General features: G+C 42.5%; 1 protein-coding gene across 4 annotated transcripts in view; it reads right to left on the bottom strand.

The window, feature by feature from the left end:
* Positions 1-16,485, bottom strand: part of phactr3b (phosphatase and actin regulator 3b) — a 74,678-nt gene that overhangs the window by 32,215 nt on the left and 25,978 nt on the right. For all 4 annotated transcript variants that reach the window (XM_005450109.4, XM_005450110.4, XM_005450112.4 and 1 more), the window contains exons 7-8: positions 15,946-16,136; positions 14,695-14,848 (exon numbers count right to left, since the gene is read on the bottom strand). In XM_005450109.4, coding sequence (XP_005450166.1) covers positions 14,695-14,848; positions 15,946-16,136 — 345 coding nt within the window. The remainder of the gene's footprint in view (positions 1-14,694; positions 14,849-15,945; positions 16,137-16,485) is intronic.

The following is a 16,485-nucleotide window of genomic DNA, read 5'->3' as shown; positions in this document are numbered from 1 at the left end:
CGGGGCCCGGGTTAAAGGAAAGGGAAGCTGGGCTCTGACGTAGACAGGCCATTGATTATGGGTGCCGCTGCACCATTTCGCCACTGAGAGCTAAATTTAGAAAGAGAGGGTTCCCTTCTGCTATCCTGGGCCAGCCTGCTTCTCTGCATTCTGCTGCAGAGCGCCGTGCTTAAGTAATGCAAATCAATGCAACATGGTCTGTGCGCTTCGGTGAATATCAGTGCATGTGTTGCATCACAGAAAACATGAAAATACAACAATGCTCTCACACATTATGTGCTGACTGTCTTTAAAGACAACAATCCTGATTCAGGGTTGTCAGTCTGACACTGTTTTGTGACTTAATGAGCCTTCTGGTAATTACTATGATGCTTAACAGCAATGCAGAGTTTCTTAACTGGATTGAAACGTCCATAATGTAGTTAATGCATTCCTCCAAAAAGCATATGTGTAAAGGAACAGAGCTGTGAAGTGGGAGGAACTATTTCGGGAATCCCCGGGTCTATCCGTTTTCTCCCACAGATAGGTGACTCAAAGTTGCACCATTTCTACTGCTTGGATCTGCTTTACACTCTGCCTGTTTACGAAGCTGGTGTGAAAACAATATATCAGTGATGACTTGCATTTTGGTAGGAAACATTCAAACACCAAGTTAGATTACTGACATAAGTTCTGCAGCCTGCTATTTGTTTAATCTTACAGCATTTGTCAATGTATATATGTACAAAGTAGCTATAAAATTTATATTTTAAAAAATATTAACATCTTGAGGTGGTTTAATGCGACTCCAGTTAGATTACACTGCATTTCAGCCCTGATGCTCATGCTATTCAAATCAGATTTGCGCGTGTCTTTTGCATCGGTTGCCAAGCAAAATTCAGCAACAGCGTCACAATCAGAGCAGGAGAATCCAAAGTGCTGCAAGTAAAGCCTAAGGAGGGCGACACAGAGAACAGCAGTGTGTGGACAAATGCTAAAATCAACTGTGAGTACACACAAAGAAGAATCTGCACTACACTGCAAGGTAGTGGACTAGCAAAAGAACGGGTAATACACAATTAAACACAAATGCAATGGGAGTACAAAACTTTTTTGGGGGGGCAAGGCACCAACATCTGTGGGGAAATCTTGAATTGTTTGCATGTAGGACAAACCCTGATAAACTACGGAACCTGGTGTTGTCACCAGCACACCTGGGCAGATGTGTAGTTGATGAAAACTATATTTTTAACACAGCAATGGCTACAGATAGGTTTCTGATATCTAGACACATTAATCCAACCTGAATACTTCCCAATAACAGCGTGCACAGTGTTTCCTAAAGAATCTGACACGAGGAATCAGTCTGGTTTTGCCAAAGCGCTCTGAATTTCTTCACTAGGGTGGAAATTTTTAAGTGATAAAAAAAGTGTCACAATACGACTGCTATAGCTACATCATGCATTTACATTTCCTAGCACACACAACAACAACACAAACCCAAACAAGTCTTAGAGCAGTGTGTCAGCCTCCAATGGCAATTCATGGTTCTATCACACTAGAGTAAAAATAGAACAGCTATGGGGAAAAAAAACCCCAAAAACCTCAACGGTTGCCTGGTGATTGCATTCAGTAACTGACAGCAAGCAGCTGCCTTCAACTCCAACTTCTGGGTGACCACTTTTGATCGCAAAGAGACCAATGAAGCAACCCGTCTCCAAACAATTACAATCTGAAGGCAATCACTATCAGACAGAGTGGTAAAGGTTTGCAAATACTTGCAGTTTCATTTGTAAACACAGCCTGCCAACAAATCACAGCCAATCTGAGTCAGTCTGCGCCAATAAGTGCAACTGGTCTGCAACTGTTTGCAGCAGGGGCCTCAACTCAGCTGGTTGCTAACTGACTGCATTCTAGATATATTCCTATATTAAAGCAAAGCTGGCGAGTGCCTAAGTCATTTTGCAGTTAAACTTCGTCACTATTTGTGGAGTGAAAATGGCGAGTAGTCCTCGCTGGAGCACTCGCCATTTTCACTTCATATATCAGGACATATTGTTTGGCCTGTACGTAACAGCAGAAAAGTAGGGCTTCGATCGACTGATTAGAAAGCTCGATCCAAGACGCAGCATTCCAGGTAAAAAGAAATCCATGGTTACTTTACTGTGGTTAAAATAAAACTATTTCCAGGGAAAACACTAACTAGGCTCCTTTTTTACTAACGTTTGACCTTTGCAGTGTCACTATATAATGCTGTGTCCCTGCTATTACACTACAACGATGCTGCTGGAACCTTGTTTCTAAAGAGTCACGTTCATCAGGTAGTCTGTCACATGCAGCTGACTGAAAAGTTGAATCAAAAGATCTTTTATGTTGTTTCATTTTTCACTGTTAGCACTATTAAATGCTGCTGCTTGCACGCTGCAATCATGATAAAATGTTCCAGATTTATTTTTAATATCGTGTGAAATACTGTTATCACAAATTTCCATGAAATATCGTGACGTAGTTTTAAGGCTACATTGCCGTCCTGGCTGAGCCTCTAGTATTTAGACCATAAACATGCCAAAACTGCAGGATTGTAGATAATTCAAACTTCTGTCTCTGTTGTAAATACTGATGAAACCATTAAACTCTCTCTGCAAACAGCTTAGCACGTTGCTATCACCTCGGCTTCATCTATATTATTATTCTAAATAATGTGCTTCTCAAACCTGTCAACGTGTGGGGCAGTTCCCCAGCACCTCCTTACTCCTTACATCCGTACTGTATTGTATTTCTGAAAATGCAGTGTCGACTTCTAGGATACGTCCCTTTTTACACAAACAAAACCTACTTTATAAAAACAATTTGAAAAAAAAAATATCTAAAAATCACATTTAAATTCAGGACAAAGCCACTTTAAAATGTTGACTGGATCAGCTCAGGGTAACGTGCAGCTGTCTGTCATGTGTGCTGCTGCCCTGCAGATGACTCAAGGTGAGAACAACTGATTGTTCTCTGTCCCTAATGAAGGCTGTTCTGTTCCTGATGTTGCACAAACAGCTGTGCCTCCCAAGGCCCTTCACAGCTTCAACCAGGACACACAGTGCTCAGCCACCTCCACAAACACAGATCTGTTTGATTCAGCACGAATCACTCAATGCGACACATTAAGTGTGATTCACTCATCGCGGACACAATCACCAGTGCAGGATGGGTGTTTCGAGAGCAGGCACGGGAGAGGCCGAATCAGCGTTTGTTTACCGCTGCTGGGAGGGAGAGACTCATCACGTCCTGTGCCAGAAGCCCGTGGTCAGCAGGACGGAGACGCTCGCAGACAAACATAAGGTTCTGTTAACCTAAACAATGGCACGCCTCAGCTGTCCGCAGACCTGACTCAGTTCATGTGGATGAGTCTTGTTGACCAGCCAGGGTGGGTCAGAGCTGAGTGAGGCAGCGCCTGTGAGAAAGCCTGCAAACACAAAACTCTGCAGGCACTTTATGGCTTGGATGGGACACTTGTTGCACAGAACAGTCCATCTGAAATTGAAGATTACCTCAATCAAGTCATGATAAAGGGACATTTCAGCCAGGGTGCAGACAGTGCTTCCACTGTTTTTAACACTCAAGTCTCACTTTAGCTATTTGAATGTTATAACTTTGCTCTCCTGTGCGGCTGGATGACAGAACAACAGCACAAGCGAGCATGGCCTACAGTCCGGCTACTTTCTACACTGCCTCCATCGGACAACAGAGCTCTCTGCAGGCAGACGGGCATGCAGAGCGCACTCGACCATGAATATGACACTGCTTAAGCAAGCAGTATCATCTTTGGGGAAAGTGCTTCTCTTTTTACCTTAAAGCAGCTTCCTTTATTGGCTGTTTGTTACTGCAGTTGTGTAAGACCTTCCAGGGTTTGTCACTGATAAAAGCTGAGGTTGCATTGGTATGTGTTAAATCACTGTCTGGCTGTAAATCAGAGGTCAGCCACTGAGATCAGAGAAATCCTCTGTACATAAGCAGACACAATACATGAGTACGCCTCTAAATGCTGCCGTTAGGCTCAGACAGCTAGTCCCAAAAGCAGCAAAATAACATGTATATCTGATGGACTCTGGATGACGGCACCTACATAAAGCTTTCCTCTAATGTTCGGCAAATTCTGCGTTGTGAGTTGGACTCGCTCTGCTCGACCTCAAGCTGCACATCTTTTGATATTTTCTGAAATTTTGCTGCTTAAGTCTTCTAAAACCTGTGAACTGTGACACATACCACAACAGCTCTACAGACTGGCAGTGAAGTCACTGTTTTGGTGTCTGTCTTCACAGCTCAAAGGATTTTTCTGTCATCGTCTTGTGCTCTATTTATTTTTCCAAGTCCACCAGTGGATTCCCCTTCCTTCTTGATACGTGCACTTCCTGCGCTTTGACTCTTTTTTTATGGATGATCTGTTTTGAGGTCACAGCCAGCTCTCTGATCTTCATGTCAGTATAATTCAACTGCAGATTTTTACAAGCAGATAACTTTTGCACATCTGAAAAAGAAGGCTTTACACCCAGTTGGCTCTTTGTATGAAATGACACAATGTACTTTACTATGCCTGCTTTTGGCTCAATGTCTCGTTTGAATCATAAACTGTATATAAAAGATGGATGTAGCCAATTGTGATGTCACCCACTGGTTTTTGCACATTGCAAATTAAAGGTGCAATTTCATTTTCATGGTCATCAACTTGTTAGTTTTGCTCAGCCAGAACTAGTTGAGATAGATGAGGGTTTGAACTGCTAAGTTATCAGCTATCAGGGTATGCTTCTATTAAGGCCTGACTTCTGCAGGGAAGCTTTGTAGGGCCTGCTGATGTAACCTACATAAGTGGTGACGTCATTTAAGGCACTGCCGGTTCATTATGTGTATATACTATGTGGCTGCTCTGAGTGTTTATAGCTATGCCAGCCATGATAGAAATTAATAAAATGCTGGGAGGTTTTTCCCCGCTCTTTCTCGGGGTTAGTTTTTCGTATATTCCCCTCACGTCTACTCCAACTGTTATATTTGTGTTTCCTTTCAATTCAATTCAATTCAATTCAATTTTATTTACATCACAACAACAGTTGCCTCAAGGTGCTCATATTAACATTTTATCGGTTATTATTCCTTATGCTGACAGGACGATTGTTATACTGATAAATTAAAAAAAGGTGGTGAAAAAGTATCTGCGCAGGAGGAATCGAGGGCGCTGAACAGGCGAATCACAGCAGATGCGTGCGGCGTCGACTGAGGTGTAGTTACACTTCGAGGGTTCAGCTGTAGGTTACAGTTTGGGGTTTCAGACACCACTACGGCATAAATTTCCCCACTCCACAGTCATGCGTAACTTAAGCCCTAATACAAGTACAACAGGTTAGTTACAATAAAATGTACCAATGAGAAATTATTAGGAATTAAGAGTGTAAACAGCCTATTCCTACTATAAAGAGAAGCATTTTAACATGACAGTCTAAGGAAACTTCTGGATGAACTGAACTTGGCTACAGGTTGCTGCTTGGTTCAGAAACATAATTTAGTACCTTTGGTGTACGTGGATGTTTTTATGCTGTATAGAGCTGCAGTCACAAAACTAATCGCTGCAGTAATGTAGCACACAGTGAACTGGGTTTTATCAGCAGGGAACTTGGCTCACAACAGAGCAGCTGACCTCTGTCCTTACCTAACACAGTGCACACACTGTTCATACCCAGAGCCCCACTGTTACACTGTGCACTTATGACACACAATTGATCGCTTTCTGTTTTCATTATGCAAGAGTGATCAGGAGTTGACTTTATATAAGTGTTGCTTGGGGTCAAGCTGGGTCTCACTGTACTGCCCCCTGCAGAATAAAGACCACAGAAAGTTTAGGGGCAAAAAGTCCATGAAGCCTTTTTTTTTTTCTATTTTGCAGTTACTTGCTGAAATGTGTCTGTGCACATGGAAGGAGGCGTGCTTGGAACTAGTTTGGGTTTGTGATAATGTCACGTATACTGCATGCAGGCATAGGAACGGTGCCTATCCAGACTAGCACGCAGCTGTGAAATGCCTCTGGTGAAAGCGCAGGGAAAAGGCACATGGAGAAGCCTGATGCCAGGTTCAAAGGAGCTAATGAGAAGCATTATTTAGCCTGTCTGAATGTCTCCCTGCTTTACTCATCTCTCACAGTTAAGTTACAAAGCAGGGAGCAAAAGGCTTAGCTGTAAATTAATTAGGCTTCATCAAACACTCAGCGCCTTGTTTCCCGTCTCACCACACTGAGACGGGAATGGAAAGCACCTCTCTCTCAGCTCAGACTCTTCATCTCTCTCATTAACTGCTCTGACCTCTGATGTGTTTGGATACCGAAGGAAATTACATCCAGGACATCAAGAGAGTTCACTGACTCCATGTGACGTTTCAGTTGCAAAAGCCACTTGACTGTTAGTCTAATGACCACTTCTAGAGAAACATTCAGATGGCTGGGTCAGAACTTGGCACAAACAACATGACAGGATGGATCCATCCTGCCCTGTATCAATGGTTCATGGTTGGTGATTGTGTAATGGTGTAGGGGATATCTTCTCCACATTAAGCTCCACACAGTATTGTTGCCATCCATCCCTTTATGACCACAGTGCAGCTATCTCCTGACATGACAGTGAGTTCTCTGTACTCAAATACCCTCCACAGTCACCAGACGTCAATCCAACAGACTACCTTTAAGCCCCTAAACACATTATATTATACAATGGGATATAATGCAACACATCCAGATCATACTTTACAGCTGTGTTTCCCAACCTTTTAGAGGCACGGCACATATTTCCCATTAGAAAAGTCACACGGCACAACACCAAACAAAAATGTTCCCACGCACCAGGCATAGCGGAATTGGCTCGTCTGACCCCGGTACACCTTTTTTGCTTCCTTCTGACCACTACTCATGCTAGGGCCTTCATCTGGGTCTGAATTTTCTCCAAGACCCAGGTCAGACTGACTACTTTTTCTTTTAGAATATTTATCTATTGCTGTTACACGCTGCGTCGTCTCACAGCATGACTATTATGCAAGTTCTTCTTCGTCTTCTTCTGTTTTACTGGCAGTTGACAACCCATTTAATTAGAGCAGGTATGTAATTGTTCTGCGCGTTACTCACGCCGATCACTTAGAGTACTAATCAGGTGGAACCAGGTAATCTTCCACGGCACAACTGATCATTTCTCACGGCACACCTATGGGCTGCGGCACAGTAGTTGGGAAACACTGGTTTAAAGTATGAAGTATTCATATTTAGAAAGCATCTTTATTGTATAAGACTTGAAATGCCCCTCATGTATGACAAACAACATTTTACTGCTTATTCAACATTTTAATCCAATCGTGATCCTTATTTAACCTGAGATTAAAAAACCATCTGTGTGAACATGAACGACCCAATGAAGGAAACCACCTGACTCTGTTAAAAAAATAGCTCCAACAACACTTTGGACACACTAGAGTCACACTGGTATCCGCCGCTTAACTTCCCATTTATTGTCTGTGGTTTGGTTCACGGGCAGACTCCACAGTGAGAATCACCACAGTGTCTCTCATATCCTCCAGAGATGAACCTCCAGTGATTTAGTCTTAGTCTTTCTCATAGAAAGCCAAGAATGTGGCATGGGAACTGAACAGTCCTTATAGTCAGTCTATAACAGCACAGTGTTACATTCAGTAAAGTAAACAAGTGCTTTTAAGAGAAATTTGTTGGATTGTAGCATTACAAATCAAGTGAAACTGCAACCACAAAGATTCCCGATCATCTCATAGAGGAACATACAACAACCTCGTTATGAAACACAGCTAAGCCACTGTATGCAGCAAGCACAGAACAGCAGAGGCATTTATCTGAAGTACAATTAAAGCCTCCTTTCAGCGGTTTCTTTGTTCTGCTGAGAAATATGCATAAAATCAAAACAAAGACCTCAAAGAAGCTGAAACTCTCCATAGAGCTGAGAGGACCTGTAAGGCGGCAGGATTCTCTGCATCATCATCATCACAATGCATATTACACATTACACACAGAGGTCCGACCCATGGTTACTACAAACTGACTGATTACAGCAGTAGACTCCTCTTAAAGGAACCTGTTCAACAAAAGCAAACAGCATTACAGTATAACGCAGGTGCTTTATTAACTATTGCATTATTTAGAGGCTTTCATATGCACATATAATAAGCTATCACTGAAGAAAATGTCACAGTATTCTGCACTGCAACATGATTTGAAGCTGTTCAGCTGAGAAAACACGTTTACTGTAATTCAGTCTTCTGAGCTGAGAGCCGTAGCGATGCATTTGAAAAAGCTAATTAGAAACTTGCACTTGTTTGTCACTCTCTGAGAACAATAGCTTCTATTTCAGCTCGCTGAAAGCAGGTCAACGTTGAATTAAAGCACTTAGCAGCTTCGGAAGCACAAGTGAGGTGTGAACACTTTGCTAACAGGCTATTATCACAGCTGCCCGTATCAACAAAGGTATGAAAAACAACTCAATGTGTTAATAGTCCTCTGAGAGAAAAGTGCAAACAGCTCTAAAATCAGCATCGACTCTGTGTGAGACCTCAAAGTCGGAGTCGCTCACTATGGAGAGAGCCTCTGTTACTGTCCAACGCCCACACTTGATCTCACCGTGGTATGAAAGTGTTCCAAAGAACTCATTTATTTTGGGGACTCTGAGAAATATGAACTTTCCTTCTCAATTCGGAGCAATTTTGTACGCTGCATAAGCCTACCAGAACACCGTCGCTGTATTATTCACACAAAAAAAAAAGAAAATCTAATTTGATTGTTACTATAATCCTATTAAAGCCACCGTAGTAACAGCCTTTTATATAACATGACAAATACTATTATGATCTGCATGGCCTTTCTGCTCTGCCTTTCAGAAAATCCTGTTCCACATTCCAGAAAGCCACATCCAAGCAAAGGTGAGCAACAACAATCTCTCCTATTTCAACATACACACAGCTGATGTGGAAAACAGCTGGGGCGGCTCTGGGTCAGGAGGAAGTCCTATCAAGGAGAAGGTTGGTCGATCGATACCCCGGCTAGTCCACTCTACTGAACCCCGATGCATCCACCGGAGTGTTAGTGTTTGCTTAGGTATAGGAAAAAAGTGCTTGTATGAATGTGGGTCTATGACTGGGTGAATGGGGCTTGTAGCAAAAATCACTTATTGCTCAATACTCATTAGAAAAGCGCTATAAGAACCAAAACCCACGTTAGCACAGAAACTCTCAAATAACCTGGCATTCGTTCTGCCTGCTCACGTATACTCTCATTGAAATCTGTCTTTTTTTCTTTTCTTTTTCCTACATAATACAAAATATATTTCCATTGCATAAAATTCATTACAACAAAAATGAATGAGCTTTATAAAGATAGGACTCATGGCAGGGCTGTTAAAATCGACTGCACTATTTACATGGAACTACACGCAACATAGTGTACTAGGACAACGCTGCGCTGATGAGCTGTTGTGAGCATGGTTATGGAGGCATTACACCATTTCTTTAGGCGACTGTATCTGCATGATGTGGATGGCTGGTACACTTGGCGTGATATATGTCAAAGTGATCCAAGATCATCACAGATGTATAAAATGAGGAGAAGGTTCATGTACAGAGGTGCAGGAATGTTGGGAAAAGACTCATAAAATTCTGGATCCCAGTGCCATTTAGCTCAGATTGATTGTTTTAGGAGACAAGTGGCGACAAACACATTCAATGTTAGGTTCAATCAATTATCATGGCTGATTTTTAATTTTCAGGTGTATTAAGAGCAGTGTTGGGTAAGTTACTTTAAATTAGTAACTTAGTTACATTACTAGTTACTTCCATCAAAAGTAACTCAGTTACTTCAAGTTACTCGTTACTTTAAAAGTAACTAGTTACTGGGGAAAGTAACTTTGGTTTTACTCAGACTTCTCTTGTTAATGTGTTGCTTCCGTAACTGGATACCCAGCCAGACTGCCAGTCTTCTAGCTTGCTTACTTGCCACAAGTGCACTGTGCCACCTACCAACAGAAAGGAAAAAATAATGTGCATATTTCCACGAGAGAAATCCCACGCCTGGACCATCGTCGACTGCCGCCATGATTCTAGCCTACGTCACAGCGTCATGTGCGCTTTTTACATCCAACACAAAAACTGCAGTCGTGGTGCTTTTGATTGTACTCAGAACTCAGAAATTCTGCCTTCTGAATAGGAAGATGTAGGTAACACCAGACTGCAGATGCGCTGCATTCAGGGCTGGACTGGGACAAAAAAATCGACCCGGGCATTTTCACTACAGACCAGCCCGCCATTATAGGAAAAATCAAAAAGCCTTTGAATGAAAACAAACGCTGTTGTGACAGTGATGTACACTGTCTTGATGGTATATATGTATCAATCTATCAATTGTTTGTTGTAAGACTCAGATAATTATTTATTAAAAGCTAGACATTTTAAATGAGAATAAGAATGAAAAGTATTTCTTTGTGCCCCCCTTTCCCTGTTAATGCCCTACCTGGCCCCCTGGCATCACTTTGCTAGATCCGCCCCTGCACAGTTACCAGCTGTCAGCTACTTAGAAAAGGATCCTGGTGTTATTTGTCTCTCAGAAACCGTTCATAACGTCAACTCATTCATGTGACCTAAAAGGTAAACCTGTTTCTCCATCACCTGTTCAGCTCTGATGATTCAGTAAGGACATCTCCTGGTTTCATCTTCATGTTTCCCTCTCACCACATATCCAAACCGATATCATGACCAGCAGCTTTACAGCTGTGGCTCCAGCAAACATCAGCTGCTACTAGAAATTAATATTAAATAAATTCTAACAACAGCTGATCAAGCTTAAACGTGCTGCTCTTGTTTAACGCAACATCCGCTGGTTTCCTCTTTCTGGCGCAAAGTGGGCGATAAACAAACAAGACAGAAAAGCCGATCAGCTGATCATTGATCAGTTTCATGATTGAAGTAGAAACAGGAGAGGGAGGGGGGAGAATGAGAGAAGAAGAGGCAGCTGTGCAGCGTAAACACAGAATAACTCCAGCTTTGTGTCTTTTTCATTGTAGCTGAAGTGCGGGACAAACTGTGTTCCTTTTCACCTCAATACGAAACGCATAATGTTTTCTCTGAATACGAGACGATCCCGTTTTTTAGGGCACGGTTGGCAACTCTAATAATTAAGCGTATGAACAAAATAAAGTTCAACATCAGTAACATAGCACCCACACAGCTGTATAGAAACTCCGTCATGCTAGCTAGCACGCAGTACGAAAAAGTCAGCATAACGAAAATAAACTCCACCTAAACTTGGTTTATATCTGACCCAGATAGACTGCAGGTCATAACTTCTTACCTGAAGTTCAGTTCACCTGATACTCGGACGGGCAGCCGCTTCGGGTCTCTCCTCTTGCCTCCACTTTCCCTCATCCACCTGCTGGCCTCCACCACTTGCTAATGTTACTGAATCTGTGGAAGCTCTGCGATAGCCACCACACGAAGTAACGAATAACGAGCCTATCTAAATCCCAGTAACGAGTAACGCGTTCCTGATTTTGGCATAATAACTAGTTACCGTGGTCGTTACCACAATAATAACGTAGTTACTGTAACGCGTTACTTAATAACGCGTTAGTCCCAACACTGATTAAGAGTGATGGCGCTTGTATGACGATGATGACTTGTTAGGGGTGTTTAAAAGGGGAGAGATGTTTTATATTTTGCATAATAAAAAAAAAAAAATCAATAAAACTGGTAATCACTAAAAGATGACATGAAAGTTTAGTACTAGATTAGATTAGATAAAACATTAATCCCTCGGGTGGGTTCCTCCGGGGAAATTCAGTTTCCAGTAGCACAGCACTGACAGAAGTTGCATGTTACAGAGTTGGAATACCAAATAAAGGGGAATAAGAGAGTACGAACATAAGCATATTTATATATATATATATATATATATATATATATATATATATAAACACACACACACACACACACACACACAAACAAAATATATCATAGGGATAAATAGAATAAATAGCAACCAACCTACTACTTTGATCCATACTACCAATGGATCAAATGGCTGTGATTTGTCTGAAAAAGAGTAACTGAACAGGTTCCACCTCGATGTTTAAGGCTGTTGACACCTGAAAATAAAAGTGTTAGGTTGACTTGTAGTGTGTTAGGTGACTGTCTGGTTCCAGCAGCAAATACTGGGGTTGAAAAATGCTAATCAAGCCTGCACATCAGGGGTCCCCAATCTCAGTCCACGAGGGCCGGTGTCCCTGCAGGTTTTAGATGTGTCCTTGATCCATCACAGCTGATTTAAATGGATAAATTACCTCCTCAACATGTCTTGAAGTTCTCCAGAGGCCTGGTAATGAGCTAATCATGTGATTCAGGTGTGTTGACCCAGGGTGAGATCTAAAACCTGCAGGGACACCGGCCCTCGTGGACTGAGATTGGGGACCCCTGCTGCACATGTTAGCTGATAACTCAGCACTCCAACCTCTTGTATAAATATGGTTATTTATGGGCCAGAAAAAACACAACATGGCAGCAGCCAAAGGGCTACATTTGAATAAAATTTGAATGAATAAATAAATAAATATATATATATATAAAGGGTGTGTGGTGGATTTTTGTATGATATGTATAACTATGTAACTATATACACTATATATCTATGCGCACTGAACATATATATTTTAACTTTCATGTAGAGTCTTAAGCACAAGACATTTTGCTTCACCGAGGCTAATTAAGTTGGTACAGTAACAGGGCAGTTAATGCTGTTGAGAGTTCGCCTGAATAACTCACTCTCCAGCTCTGGTAACTAACCTCCTCCAATACACACTCAACGTCTTTCATGCAGCACAACCAAAACAGTAACATTGTAACAGAGATCCTGAACACATCACAATACAATATCATACGATATAATCACACACACACACACACACACACGCACACACACACATACTTTGAACCCACACTGAAGTGTTTTTATATATGAGAAAGCATGTAACCTATGTATTATATGTTATAAGATTGTGCCACTTGCTGTATAAGATTTAATAATTAGGATTAATGTGTGACCTTTGACCGTGTCATGACCTATTGTGATAAGCCAGAGCAGGGGGTACTCAGAGTCCTGACTGGCCTTTGGCCAAGACCTTGGCCGCTACCTGACCCCAGCAGCTGTGCTGGGCGTGTGGGAAAGTTACCCAGCAGCAGGGGGCGGCGATACTGGTCCCTATATTAGGGGACCAGAGGACGCCCCAGAGCTCTTTTTCCTCCTGCTGCTGCTACCTGTCCGTCTCTGTGTTGCTCTGCTGTCTGTGCTTAAGGCTGTACACCCCGGGGTTTTGCTTTGCTTGCTTTCTGCTTTGTAATTTTCTTGCTAAATGTCTGTATGTATTTTTCCTGCTGTTCATATGATTCAGTGTATTAAACTCTGTTCCAAGAATTCTACTCTTTTACAGAGCATCTTTTTGAGTGTCTTGGTTTTAATTGGATTTGGATTTCCACATCGTTGGTGGAAGAAGGTTATCAGGATGGCTTCAAAATTTGCGACCACAGGTGACATCACAGTGGCTAAATCCATCTTTTAAACACAATCTAGGTTCACTGTCACCAACTGTTCTCACCAGCACCAGCGAATGTCAGTGAACGTTTCACTGACATGCTCTGATAAACACACTGAAGAAGGCACAGACACAGAATGGGATGATTTTCATAATAAAAAGTCTCCCTCTGGATTATATGTCCTGATGGGAAAATGTGTGAAGGACAGAGTGAAGCTACATCAGAGATACCAGGTGTATTTCAGAGGGAAAACTACCTTTCCTGGAAAGTTTCACAAGGGGCTGAACTGTAACCCACAGAATTAACATTCCTGGGATGTCTGGAACATTTCATTAAGCTCCCTATAGAAGAGGCTCAGTTTTGACACAGGTAGTTACAGTATTTGTGAACAGTAGCAGAGAATTTCTAGCAGGATCTGCTTGACAACAGCCACCTCAGCCTGATGCTGTTTCTGTTTCATCCAAACAATTGAGCATATATTAGCAGGATTCTAGTAATTATGGGAAAAACCAGCGTCCTTGTATTAACAGCAATGTAAGATTAATGTTGTTATACTTCAGCTCTGATAAATGGAAATATTGTATTCAATGAAATATTTGCAAAAACAAAGTTGATTTGTTTGCTTTTTGTCTTGGAGCAGGTATGAATAATTATTTTAGCTCCATTCCCTCCTTTCATTGACGACCATCTGCCCTCACGGTGAACTTTCTGTGCACAGTCACAGGAAGTGGATCTGCTTGTCTGTAAATGGTTTCTGTCTCATTTACTGCATCGGATGTGATTAAAGTGTTGTGTGTAAAAACAATATTCTGCTGTACTTGTTAGCGGTTTACACTGTGCAGAGATTTACACATCTCAGGTAGAGGGCACAAACTGAATGTACATTAAAAGCCTCTGTGTTGTGTTCAAGGACCTCTATCATTCATATTATTATAATCATTATAATTATTATTTACATATGGGAAACAGACAAGCAGGCAAAGTGAAGTCAACAGTGATGATGAGAGATGAAACGGACATACATGAGACAGAGCACGATGAGGGGGTGGGGGTCAGACAGGGGTGGGATGGGATGCTGGTCTGGCTCCACACACAGCGACTCACTTGGCCAGCTTCATCTCTATCTGTTGGCGGATTTCTTGCCGCTCCTGATCGCTGCGGACGGGGAAGATGTTGCGGTCCTCCAGCTCCTGCTTGCTGGGCCTGTTCCGAAGCTTCACAGCCAGCAGCTCCTTCTTCATCCTGCGTGGGAGGGTCCCTGTCGTCGTTGAACACAAGTTAACGTCAGTGGCTGCACAGTGGCTTTCTAGCTGCTGCACATAGTTTTCCAGCTTAACCTACTAAACTGATTCTAATCATCTAGGCATTAGCCTTTGAACTTTCACACATTCCTCACAACAGCTACACATTTGATTAGAGCCCGAGTCTGTGTGGATACGTCTGAACCCTCACCCTCACCCTGAACCCCCATTCATCTAGCTTGTGACCTCCTGAGGCCAAGTTTGTGTCTGGAATCATTGGTAAAAGCAAATGTCCATCCCAGCATATTTTCTGCCGTTTCAGATCTTCCCTCTCCCCTGACCACCTCCTCCAACACTTCTGAGGAGACACCAAGATGTTCCCAAGCCAGCCAAGATGCCCAGGAGGCATCCTGGGCCTCAAATGGCTCCGTTTGATGCGGAGGAGTGTCAACTCAACCTAACTTTAGGCATCAAAAATATTCAAATTATAATTGAGCCTCACGTGTCCACTGAAAGAACTGCAGTTTTTGGGCTCTAAGTTTTAACATCACAGGTTTCTGCTTGACAAAACAGGCAATTAAAAGGCATTCATAGTATCCAAAAATATCTGATTTGTGCACTGCTGCCATTCTTAAATCTGAGCTGTGACTCTCTTTAATTCATTGGGTTTTTTTTCCTGCTTTCATTCTGTCAGCATCTCCTTCACCACCCATTAGCATCACTAACTCCGCGACTAAACCTTTCTGGGTAAGAGTAAACCTTTGTGGCAGTGCTATTTAAGTTTCCAGTGAGCTCCACAGTTCACCATTTTAACATTTTTTCCCCCAGAGTCGCAGACATGCTAACGGAGTCCGAGCACCACTGACCCAAATGAACAGCTAAGAATTAGGCCACCAGAGCAGATGTTGACAGGCCGCTGAAACTTAACACCAGCAAGTATGCCATTCATCATCCATGTAAATCTCCGTCAGGCTGCGAGTATAAACAAACATCACCACAGATTATGCAGCTTCATTATCCACTGACAGGGTGCCCAGATTTGGGCTCTGTACAGAACGTGGGAGATAACAGTAAAGCAAACATCATACCACAAGTCGGCTGTCGGCACACATACCGGAGATCACAGACTCATTCCAGCTGTCCTGGTCGCTCAAGTATTCATCCAGACGCCAGTTCTCCTTGTTCTCGTCAGACTCCTTCTTGCTCTCGGACTCTCCGGCCGGGTCCTTCTCTGTGCTGGACGTGCGAGACAGGCGGCCCTCCGGACGGCGTTTCGGAGACGAGCGCGCCTCCTTCATCTGGAAACTGAGGTCACATGTCGTGAGATGTCTGTCAGTTACAGCTGTTGTGAATTGTTGTGTTTGAGCGACGAGATGCTGCACGGCTCATCTTTCAGAGAGCAGCTGAAATGTTAGTTTACCACCGAACGTGGTCGAGCAGCAGTCACTGAAGTGATTAAAGAGTTCCGGTTGTGTCTGCTTGTAGCACAGCCCAGGCAGAAATCGCATAACTAAAGCATCACAATGTTACAATCCTGAGACTGGAACAACAGACTGATTTATCTTCATGAGGTGACTGTAAACTATAAAATAGAGCACTAAACAGACATTATATACTGCACAAAACTTCAGTTTGGGTCCCTAAGGCAAAATAA

The sequence above is a fragment of the Oreochromis niloticus genome, linkage group LG5 (genome assembly GCF_001858045.2).
Source record: "Oreochromis niloticus isolate F11D_XX linkage group LG5, O_niloticus_UMD_NMBU, whole genome shotgun sequence".
Classification (NCBI taxonomy): domain Eukaryota; kingdom Metazoa; phylum Chordata; class Actinopteri; order Cichliformes; family Cichlidae; genus Oreochromis; species Oreochromis niloticus.
Note: the sequence above shows the minus strand (reverse complement) of the source record. Positions and strands in the feature narration are given on the sequence as shown.